Source organism: Gadus morhua, chromosome 6, assembly GCF_902167405.1.
Source record: "Gadus morhua chromosome 6, gadMor3.0, whole genome shotgun sequence".
NCBI classification, from domain to species: domain Eukaryota; kingdom Metazoa; phylum Chordata; class Actinopteri; order Gadiformes; family Gadidae; genus Gadus; species Gadus morhua.
The window spans coordinates 21,743,044-21,754,436 of NC_044053.1; the positions used below are offsets into that span (position 1 = coordinate 21,743,044).

The window sequence follows — 11,393 nt, forward strand, 5'->3', positions numbered from 1 at the left end:
CTCGGTGAATGTGAAGGATGTTTGGTTTGATAGTTATGACGAAGAGGGAACGCTCCGTTCACTTGCATGGACATGAACTCATCTAGCTGCGTTGGCGCGTTGACGCGTTGGAAGCGTTGAACCACCACACACTGATCAAGCGTCAGGTTAGGCGCGTCGCGTTATCCAACGCGAGTAACGCGGTTGGTGTGGCCGCACCATTAGTTACGTCTTGAACAGTTGAAGTACGAGGCTCTGCCGTCCTCCCATTGACTCCCATGTTAAAAAAAAAAGATAGTATTTTAAAAGTAGAATAGGCTATCTTAAAAAGTATAGAATATTTAAAAAATCTGAAAAGAAGCAAGCGATTCCAAGCTACTCTGAACATTTTAATTTGAATGGTGTCTCTAGGAGATAGGTCCCAAAGTTTGTAGAGAATAGGGGAAAGAAAGTAAGAAGTAAACTTATGAAGAACAATAGTTAAGCGCTGCATGCAGCACTTACCTAATTACGATGGAAATATATAGCAGGAAATTAGTTTTCCTTGCATGCGTATGCTGTGTACTGTTTGAATAAAGTATAGCCTTCTAGTGCATTACATCCCAGAGGTGGATAACCGCTCAAAAGCAGATGTACTTGGGGAAGTCCAGCAGGGACGTTCAAGTGGGTTGATGATTCAGTAAATCATCTGCATTGAGCTGGTGAACCAACCTTTATTTATCATTAAAGAAACTCCCAGTTTAGAATTTTTTATAAAGGGCAGATCTGCCACGTTCTGCAGGGACCCGCGGTGGTTTCTGATAACTCTACTACGGGCCAACAGCCTTTCCCTAACAATCCAGCGGCTGTGTTTGCCTCTGAGTCACTCAAAGGCAAACAGCTTCTGCAGTAAACAGATCTATTCCGGGGGTTCTTGTCGCTACTTGGATCGTTAAACTAATAGTGGACCGTGACGCTACCGGCATGTTTATGCTCATAACGTCGGTGCGCGAGGGGGGTCTGGACCTAGAAAGAGTCCCAAGCCCGGCCATTGAACAATGGCTTCTCGAGATTATATTTAGGAAAGCAAATTCAATTTACAGACATGGTCACATCACATGCCTATAAAATTCAAATTACACAGTTAGGAATTCCCTCAGCTAGGCTTCTTGCTGATGCTCGCTTCTTAGAAGTAGCCTAGGTCTAAATAGATATAAACAAAATAAGACTTTTGTCCACTAAATAGCGCCTTAAAGGTAATTCCTGTTCAATATTGATCTTTATTTTACAAAGATATCAATAAATGCCATTTGATGATTAATCAAACTGCACCTAAATAATGGAACTATTGGGTTTGCTTCAACCAGCCTCACCATATCGACAATGAACTCAATTAGTTAATTGTCGATATGGTGAGGCTGGTTGAAACAGCCTCACCTTGCCCGAGTCAGACGGATTGGACTCAGGCTGGGTGAGGAAGCACCCCTGTGGTGCATTGACCAATCGATTCACACAGGTTAAACCAGCCATCATCACACACATAGCAGCGTACTATATGGCGTGGAGTTGGAGGGACCATTGCTACAGTATAGTGATGCATTTACGGAAGCACATTTGAAAAAAATATATATTTAAATGTTTAATAACCAGCATGGTTGAACAATGCATGTTTATAAAAATATATGTGCAAATGTATATATTCAAGATACACTTTACATCACCTAACCTCTACTCAGTATTAAACATTGACATAAATCTGTTCAGGCTGCCACAACACTCAATGCAGATCCATGGAAACAAAATAATCATCTGTTGAGTTTATGAAATATGACACAGAGCGGCGGGTTGCAGAATTGTTCTGAACAACTTATTTTAGATATAATTGTTAATATAGCCAATTTCAGGACAAACTGAAGTGTCTTAATAGTTTACATGTCCACATTTTTTTGTATGAACCAAGAGCCAACTCCCCCCACTAGATTCGTTTTGGCGATTCTTGTTTGGGAAAAGAGCGAACTGTTGATAGGACAGATGGACTCTATAATGTCTATAATGTTAATAACTATTATGTCCTCTACTGGAATATTTTGGATGATAAGAACCTGTCTCCATCAATACATCTGTGCACAATTGCTTGCTTAAATATAAAGTCTGATTGCATTTTATATTACTATAGTAAATCACATTAATATCAGATTTTTCCATTGATTAGTTTAAGAGACATTTAATTTCGTAGATTTGTTTCAGACAGACCGACCACAGAACATGATATCCGCGATGATGAATTAGTTTGACCTTTAATACCCCCCCCCCCCCTTTTGCTTCCTATTCTCAATATCTCATTGAGAGATTTATTTAAGATAATTCGTTAGAGAATCTTTCATATTATCCCATGTCCAGTCTTCAGAAAGCTGTCCTATTTCAACAAGCTATTTTGTTTTGTTAGCGTTGTCAAACAAAAGTCACTGCGGTGCGCTTCTATCTAAACCTTCAATAACCTTTTAAAGGCAACAAAGTTATGGGAATGACCGAATCATAGCGAATCAAGCTATTGCGACTCCAGCCATAATCTGCGTGCATGGCGATGTGCCTCAGGCACAAGAAACACAGTTTATTGTGTTTATATCGGTCTATATATAAATATATATTTTAAAGCTCTTCAATTTGAGAGACGACTTCTCGCTCCCATCAGCAACCAGGGCTAACGTCACCGCAGGGTGGGGGGGGGTCAGACGCTGACGAGGGGGCAGACGGTCCATGTTGAGCGCGACGCAGCGCGGCAATGATGACTCAGCACGGCAATGATGATCCCAGTTTTGGTCGCCATCAGTTCACCATCAGGCATAAATGATTTAGATTGCTTTTGAATTTGGAGTAAAATTTTCAAGAGAGGAATCAAAAAAGAGGAAATCTGTTTCTCCATATTTGACTTAAAAGAGGTTCAACTCAAACAACATTGGCTGTGTCCATAGCTTAACAAGTCGCTGGTGTCCCTCTGAGGCTGTCGAAGCGTCCTGTCCCCCCGTCTCGTCCCGTCCTGTCCCGTCCCGTCCCGACAGCACAGATCCACAGCTGCACCGGGCGTGCCTCTCAGTACCCCGCCGGGTAGCCGCCCTTCCTGGGGTCGGACTCGGCACAGAGGCGGTCCCCCTGCCGCACCACCGCCTGCACCACCGAGTCGGGGACGGGCTGCAGCTCCGTCACGTGGTTCTTCAGGGTCAGCCCCTCCAGGACGCTCTGGGGAGACAGCATCACCACCATCATCTCCATCATCTTCATCATCACCATCATCACCCTCATCCCCATTAACATTTACATTAACATGTGTATATAGGACCACATTGTTATTAGTTATCGGTTATTTTTGTAGTTATGTGTTAGTTGAACCGCCCTTCAGTCTTCAGCCTCACTGTATGTTTGTTATTCACACACTAATGAGGTGAGCAGAGCCATGCCAACGAAAGGAGTTGGCCTGAGACACACCTCCTCGAAGCCCTGCTCCACCACCGTTATGTTGGGGTTGAGCTGGTTGTGGACTCTGGGTTCTGTGACGGCTCTCTTCAGGTCGTAGTTGAAGAACAGCGAATTCAGGATCACCTGTGAACAGGAAAAAATAATATAAAATGTGTGTGTGTGTGCAGATGTGTGCGTGTGTGTGTGTGTCTGCGTGCATGCATGCATGTGGGTACATGCATGTGTGTGTGTGTGTGTGTGTGTGTGTGTGTGTGTGTGTGTGTGTGTGTGTGTGTGTGTGTGTGTGTGTGTGGGGGTGGGTGTGTGTGTGCATGCTCACTAAGGCAGTGGCTGTGGTGATCTTTGTTCCCCCGGAAGCTCCAACCACCATTTTAACTTTGTTGTCTTTATCGAAGATGATGGATGGACACATGGAGGAGAGCGGCCTCTTGCCTGGATGAGAGCATTAACCAGCATTGTAGGGTGGACAGTTTTATCAATTAAATCATCCTTTGATCTGCTTTGATAAAGTACATTATGAGCAATAAATGTGTCCCTTTCACTCACAGAAGATATAGTATCCCTGCCATCCCCTCCTCCCTCGCTCCCTCCCTCCCTGCCATCCCCCCCTCCCTCCCTCCCTCCCTGCCATCCCCTCCCTCCCCCCTCCCTCCCTCCCTGCCATCCCCTCCCTCCCCCCTCCCTCCCTCCCTGCCATCCCCTCCCTCTCCGCTCCCTCCCTCCCTGCCATCTCCTTCCGCTCTCCCTCCCTGCCATCCCCTTTCGCTCTCCCTCCCCCCTCCGTCCCTCCCCCCTCCCTCCCTGCAATCCCTTCCCTCCCTCCTTCCCCCTCTCTCCCTCCCTACCTTCCTCCCTGCCATCCCCTCCCTCCCTATCTCTCCCTCCCTCCCTCCCTCCATACAGCAGGGCATCCTGAAGCGTTGCAGTCAAGCGGTCTGTTTCTAGGGTCCCGACCTGGTTGGATGAAATTGCTTGGTGATGGGGGGACACCAAAGCCGTTGGTTATGTGCGGGGAGCCAAAGTCATCCATCTCGTCGTTGAAGATAATCCCGGTGGTCTTGGACATGACCTTTGAACCAAAGCTGAGGAATGTGGGAAAGCGGAGAAGATTATGCATGAAATGAATAACATAACAGTAGTAGCAGATCCCTTCCATTTTAGCGAAAGTCCTCTGCAACTTTCCAGAATACGATTTCCAATTGAATGGAAATGCACGGTTGACTGATGAGTCTGCGTGCATTCGAGCCGGCAAACTGTCTTACTAAAAGTTAATGGTGCTAGTGACCGCCACCGCGCTGCCGTCCTCAGCGATGACGGACAGATGGGCCGTCCCGTGGTTGTCAGGGACGAAGTACTCTGGGTCGTAGTAGCTGTCAGGGTGCGTGGTGTCGTCTGTGATCCGGCTCCTAATGCCATCGCCAAAGTAGTCCGACGTCATGTTGTGGATCAGCTGAGGAGAACGTAGCACAGGTTGACATACCGGAACCAGGGGTACGGATCCCCTCGGCTCCACGGGTCCCGTTGTAACAGCAGCTCCCTGATGCCTCTGTGCTCACCGTACTGGTGGGATGTTACAATATCTGCAAAGATTTGTACACAGCAGCAGTAACAACCTGATGTTACATGCAATAGGTGGCCAAGCCCTGAAGGTACACTTGTAAGGACCACAAGTGTAACTCATCATGACGCCACTGCAGACTGGCAGATTACCGCTGAGTCATCGTGTACAAATAGTAGTTAGGCGTTTGTCGGTCCAGACGAATCCTTCGAAAAAGGTCTGCTTGTTGGGGACACAAACACTTTCTCCACAATATCTTATCAAATATAAACCGAAGATAAACTGGTTCAAATCCAAGTCATCGGATTTACTCAGCTGACCCAAGAGTGCCCTTAAGCAAGGCATTTTAGTGCAAGATTTGTATTAAGATTGAGGTCTCATTGTTGTACCATTCAGCACCAGGTGTCTAACCACAGGAACAAGTTCAAGTTTTCTCAGTTCCCTTCACATCTTAGCCAAAGCACTTACATCTGTGATGTTCAGGTAGCGCGGGTCGCCCAGTTTGCTCCTCTTGGCGTAAGCGAAGCGAAATGCTTCAAGGATGCGGTGGTAGGTCAGGGTCTTCTTCTCCGCCGTCGAGACGCTCCTCCCCGTGAAGTTATACCCTGTAACATACAGGAGACAGATCCTGTTGACACCAGATGGGTTCTCTCTCTTTCATAACTCACTAAAGGCGCTGTCAGCGCACAACTATGACTGTGAATAGGCTGGAATCACAAGAACCAGAAGAAAACAAAGGCAGGGCAGCTTCAGAGCATATCTTGAAACATCATGGATAACGTTTCCTGGGGACACCTAAAATAGAAATACATTGATTAACCATTAATCAGCATTAGTTAATGCAGTGATAGGCATTCTTATATAGCATTGGCAGACGTGAAGAGTTATGGGTTTTACTCTGGTTGCATTGGACCACCATCTCCAATCCTCCAAGTCGGTTAGGGTAAACCCTAACCCATACCGTATTAGAACACCATTACCTTTATCAACATGAACACCAGTAGTTAACATGAACACCATTACTTTAGTAAATATGCACACTAGTTGTTAACATGAAGACCATTACCTTGGTTAACATGAATACCATTACCTTAGTTAACATGCACACTAGTAGTTAACATGAATACCATTAGTAAATAATGACTAGACCGTGAGTTAGTTGTTAATTAGCTGTTAGTTAATGATTACTGACTAACGTTACTTGATTGTTATCTTAATTGTGTCATGATCTCCCCTCTCAGTCATCTCATTCTCCCCTCTCAGTCATCTCATTCACCTTAGCTCCCAGTGTCTTTCCACTGGCCCCTCCTTCTCCTCACCTACCTGCCTGCCACTCTCTGCTCATCAGTCCAACTCTCTTCACCTGTTACGCCCTGCTGCCTCTGATCACCAATCAACCCGGCATATGGACTCTCCTCTCAGTTCCAGATTGTCCTATGTCATCCATACTAGTTTCTCCGACGTTATCCGGACTGATTCCCCGGAATCGACCCTGCCTGTCCCCGACCTGCCTGCCCTGTCTCTGTCCCGGTGATCGACCCTGCCTTCTGCCTCCGACAACGGATTCTGGCAGGGCACAGCCGGAACTGAGCCCTGCCTGATATCTTGGAACTGTCCATTAGTAACAACTGTCTGCCTGCCTTCGTGTGCTGCATTTCGGTCCTCTTCCGACCCGTTACAAATTGTTCTTTATAATGGTAAAAGCTGAGGCTTAGTGACACAAGAGGAAAGTGACATGTAAGGGAACACTATTGCGGAGGAACAGTGATGACACATCTAGGGTCCCTGTAGGGCTCCTGCTGAGAGGCCCAGGGCCAGGGCCTGAGGCTCACCATCTAGGATGTTGAGGATGAGGGCCAGCACGGGGCCGCTGGAGGGTGCGTCTGGGACCTGCATGGTGTAGTCCCCCACGTTGAGCTTCTGGGGACTCTCATTCAGCACAGGCCGGTACTGCAACAAGTCCTCCAACGTGATGATGCCGCCTGAAAGCACACACACAGGCATGAACACATGCAAACACACACAGGCATGAACACACACACACACACACACACACACAGACAGGTACACACACACACACACACACACACACAGACAGGTACACACACACACACACACACACCCACACACACAGGTACACACACACACTCAAGTAAATTAAAAGTCAAGGTCAAATATTTAGTTCCTGATGGCTCAGGTCCTGATTCGTTCGGACAGCAGTGAGCGTCTGTGCAGCAGGTACCTGCTTGCTGGACATCGTCCACGATGCTGCGGGCCAGGGAGCCGCTGTAGAAGACGTCGGCCCCCCCGTCCGCGATCCGCTCGTACGTGTCCGCCAGTTTGGGGAAGCGAAGAATGTCGTTTTCTTTCAGGATGTTTCTCTCAGAGTCACAAAACACGTCGCTGGAACAGGAACACAAGGACAACAGCAGAGGAGAACGTCCTGTGAGATGTCTAACATTGTGTTTACTTAACACTAGAACTAATTCTGCAGGAATCAACAAAAATATAGTGTGTATATTTAGATCATACGATTAAAACAATTTTGTAAACATCAAGAGACAAAAATGCAAAACATCCTTGAAAGGACTCCCATGTCCAAATCCTACGTCAGGAAAACCTCCACTACTTTCACAGCACAGACTGGCCAAAGTCGGGTGTCTTATTTCCCTCTGAACGCTCACCACAGGGTGCCGTCTTGCTGAATGGACTCTTTGCTTTTGAAGATGGCGTGTGCCAGGGCCTTTCCGACGGGGAAGCCGTCGCGGGCCAGGGCTATGCTGGGCTGGAACAGCTCCCTCCAGGGCAGCCTGCCATGCCTCTTGTGTGCCATCTCGTAGCCGCGGATCTCCCCCGGAATGGCGATGGACAATCCGCCTGTGGTGCAGAAAGAGCGAACCCATTGGCGACGTCCCATGAAACCCCCGCCCCCTCTCTATTATGCAACCGTATGTCGCCCCCGCGTTCCGGTGTAAGCCCGGGTAACAGTGTCCTGAGGGTTGAACCGAGGCGATGCAGAGGGGTTTCGACTGAGTTCCTCTGTCTTTAAGAGGAGGATACAAGCCAAGGTGGGACGGTAGGGTGTACACGACACCGCCGTGTCTGTGCTCATCATCCCTGACTCATCCTGCTGATGCCGATGTGTGCGCTCACCTGGATTACAGAGGCGGTGGGAAAATGACAGTAGAGGCAGCTCATTCTCATAGCCAATGAGCTGCCCGCCTCCTGTGGGGCTCCGGTCTGGTTTTAACCGGTTGGATGTGCTGCTCCTACCTTTATGAGAGAGCTGGGTGTCATTGCCGAACATATCTTCAGTGGCCTTCATCGGCGCTGTCTCTCTGGCGTCGATGGTCTCGGTTTTACCTGTGGAGGGAGGACAGTGAGAGAGGGTCCCATCATGAAGATACGGGACGGGGCCCCAGACCCCAACAGCGGACGTGGACTGGGCTCACCGGTGGAGGCATTGTGTATGACGAAGAACAGCCCCCCGCCGATGCCCATGCTGTGGGCGTTCAGGAGCCCCACGCAGAGCAGGGAGGCGATGGCAGCGTCCACCGCCGAGCCGTTCCTCTTCAGGATGTCTCTGGGAACCCAACAGACAGGTCACGGCAACGCCCGTGAGCTTCTCCCACGGAGCACCACAAGCATGAAGATTTAGACGCGGGCGCGCGTCCTCGACACGTGACCACACAGAACCAGGAGGTTATTATGGTAAATTGACTGCATTTATAAAGTGGCCACTCAAAGCGCTTTTTACAATATTGCCTTACAACCACCTATGCATACACACAGATTCACAGACACATTCACACACCGACGGCGAAGTCCACCATGCAAGGCAACAGCCAGCTCGTCAAGGGCAGCTAGGGTGAGGTATCTTTCTCAGGAACACCTAAATGCTAGGAGCAGCCAGGGATCGAACTAGCAACCTTCCATTTACCCGCCAATCCGCTCTACCTCCTGAGCCACATGCCGCCCTGTTATGTTGGCATCTGAACCACATCAAACAGCTTAGAACAACAACAACAACAACAACATTTTCAGGTACAGAAAGACTAGGATGCATACACACACACACACACACACACACACACACACACACACACACACACACACAAATACACACAAATAATAAATTCACACACACACCCGGACAAACACATTAGCAATGAAACATTTCACCGGGGGGAATCGAAAGCTGCAGGCTACATACCTCCCCACTTCTGAGCATGTGCCAGCGTCGGCTGCCACGGCGGCCTTGGAATAGAAGTGGTCGTTGGGAGCGGTGCGCTCCCTCTTCCCCATCCCCAGAAGCAGGCCCAGGAGCAGGCCCGCCGCCATCACAAGCACCGCCAGCAGCCCGGCCACCAGGGACTTCCTGACCATTCTTCTTCCCGACAGCATCCAGCAACACAACCAACGGAGAGGGTTAGACCAGTGAGGAGGCAAACGTTCTAGCCACCGAAAGCACCTCCACAGCAGTGACAGCAGGACAATGGGCCTCTCTGCTCCAAACGTCTTTACCTTATAATCATTGGGGGGAGAGTCATCGTCCCTTATTTAGCTGTTGTCATCAGAGTCCTCACATGGAACCCGCACAATTGCGCAAACGGGGCGAGGCCAGGACAGAATGACACAGTAGTAGTTCCGACGAGCGGTGATTAATGCCGGTTTTGTGTACCCGGTGTGTCATCTGTGATTTAACTGGAAGATCATAGCCTGTACTCCAACCGCATGAGCATGGAGGATAATGAGTTAAATGTAAAATATGTACATCCAAGCTAGACTCTAAAAGTAAATTAGGAAGTGGGAAAATCACGTAACAAATCTAGTGCACGCCTTTATGTAATAGTAGAGCCGTGTATATTTCAGAACTTTCCTCACTCTATCTTTTCCAAACAAATTTATTTTTTTACAAGACACAATAGAAAAACACAGTCAGTAATTCTGAAGCAAATGGTTGGTTTCTTCACCGCCCAAAATCTCTGAAATCCTGCATCTCAGCCGCAGAGCTGACAGGCTAGTCGTGGAGGTGAGCGAGAGCTGTTTACACATGCAGACATCGTTCAGACCCCAGTTGGCCCCCCTGATTGGCTCTGCCTGAAGCTCTGCTCTGCAATAGCATTGTCACATCCTATTTGGCCTTCTCCTCCAGCCCCAAATGAAAGGTCTGGGACTTCTGAGACTGTACCTGGCAGTGACACCGGCAGCACTGTGACCTGTGCTGCAATCTTCACCGGCAAACACGCATTCACTCCTACAGTCATTCTGGCTGTAGGAGTGTGTGTGTGTGTGTGTGTGTGTGTGTGTGTGTGTGTGTGTGTGTGTGTGTGTGTGTGTGTGTGTGTTTGTGTGTACCTGAGTAGGTGTGTGTGTGTGTGTGTGTGTGTGTGTGTGTGTGTGTGTGTGTGTGTGTGTGTGTGTGTGTGTGTGTGTGTGTGTGTGTTAATCACGTTGACTTGTTGCAGTACCAGCCTGTATTGAATGAGAGTCCCCAGAAGCTCAACGTGGGGGACTACACCATGCAGGTCCACGACCCCCCCTCCAATGGCCCCGGGCTGGCCTTCATCCTCAACATTTAAATTTAGGGCATTTAACCAACGCTTTTATCCAAAGCGACTTACAATGACTACATTTGTCAGAAGAAAGCAAACCAACAATTACTCGCTGTCGGTACAGTATGTAAGCTAACCCTTACAATTGTTAGGTTAACCCATTCCCCGTATACAACAAAGATAGCTAGGATAAGATGCTACACAATGCTAAGTACTATTTTTAAGTGCAAGGACGTACAACATACAAAAAGTGCCTAAGAGGGGTTTGGGGGGAGGCTATTCATAGTCTAGATGAAAACTGAACAAGTGAGTCTTCAGTCTTTTAGGTAATCTGGTGAGAGACTCTGCAGTCCTGACATTGGCAGGGAGCTCGTTCCACCACTGCGTTGCCAAAACGGAGAAGGGTTGTGACTTTAATGATGGACCTTTGCTTTCTCTTAGCAATGGCGGAACAGGCGTCCAGCTGAGGTAGTTGAGTGGAGCGCTCGAGCTGGGGTGCACATACATACAACATACATACAACCCAAGTACTGGGCCTGGGCCTCAGCCCTCTCAGCATCAGGGACACTAGAGGGACACTAGATGTGTCAGCGCTCTTCCTCCGCAACCTGCTCACTGGAATCAAAAGAAAAAAATAACCATAGTGTTCCCCTAGGAGTCACTTCCCTCTTGTGTCACTCAGCCTCAGCTTTTATCGTTATTCAGACCTTCTGCGAAGGAAATGGGTAACACTTTGCAATAAGGGGAAATGAATGCACAATGAAGTAATGTTAGTTAATAAGCATTAACTAACAACTAACTAATGGTCTAGTAATCATTTCCTAATGGTGCTCATGTTTACTACTATT

At 48.2% G+C, this 11,393-nt stretch overlaps 1 protein-coding gene across 1 annotated transcript; it reads right to left on the reverse strand.

Moving 5' to 3' along the window:
- Positions 1 to 1,584: 1,584 nt before the first annotated feature.
- Positions 1,585 to 9,480, reverse strand: ggt1a (gamma-glutamyltransferase 1a). Its single transcript, XM_030359491.1, has 12 exons — positions 9,204 to 9,480; positions 8,443 to 8,573; positions 8,264 to 8,353; positions 7,675 to 7,867; positions 7,233 to 7,393; positions 6,823 to 6,972; positions 5,459 to 5,595; positions 4,695 to 4,882; positions 4,387 to 4,514; positions 3,752 to 3,864; positions 3,442 to 3,555; positions 1,585 to 3,195 (listed from the first exon to the last, which is right to left on the reverse strand). Exons 1-12 carry the CDS (start codon positions 9,392 to 9,394, stop codon positions 3,049 to 3,051), a joined length of 1,743 nt encoding a protein of 580 aa, XP_030215351.1. The 5' UTR covers positions 9,395 to 9,480; the 3' UTR covers positions 1,585 to 3,048.
- Positions 9,481 to 11,393: the final 1,913 nt, after the last annotated feature.

Coding starts and splice junctions, on each gene's coding strand:
- ggt1a (XM_030359491.1), bottom strand. CDS start 9,394: ATGCTGTCGGGAAGAAGAATGGTCAGGAAGTCCCTGGTGGCCGGGCTG. Junction 8,574..9,203: donor ACATGCTCAGAAGTGGGGAG/GTATGTAGCCTG, acceptor TTGGGTTCCCAG/AGACATCCTGAAGAGGAACG. Junction 6,973..7,232: donor GGACGATGTCCAGCAAGCAG/GTACCTGCTGCA, acceptor GTGTGCTTTCAG/GCGGCATCATCACGTTGGAG.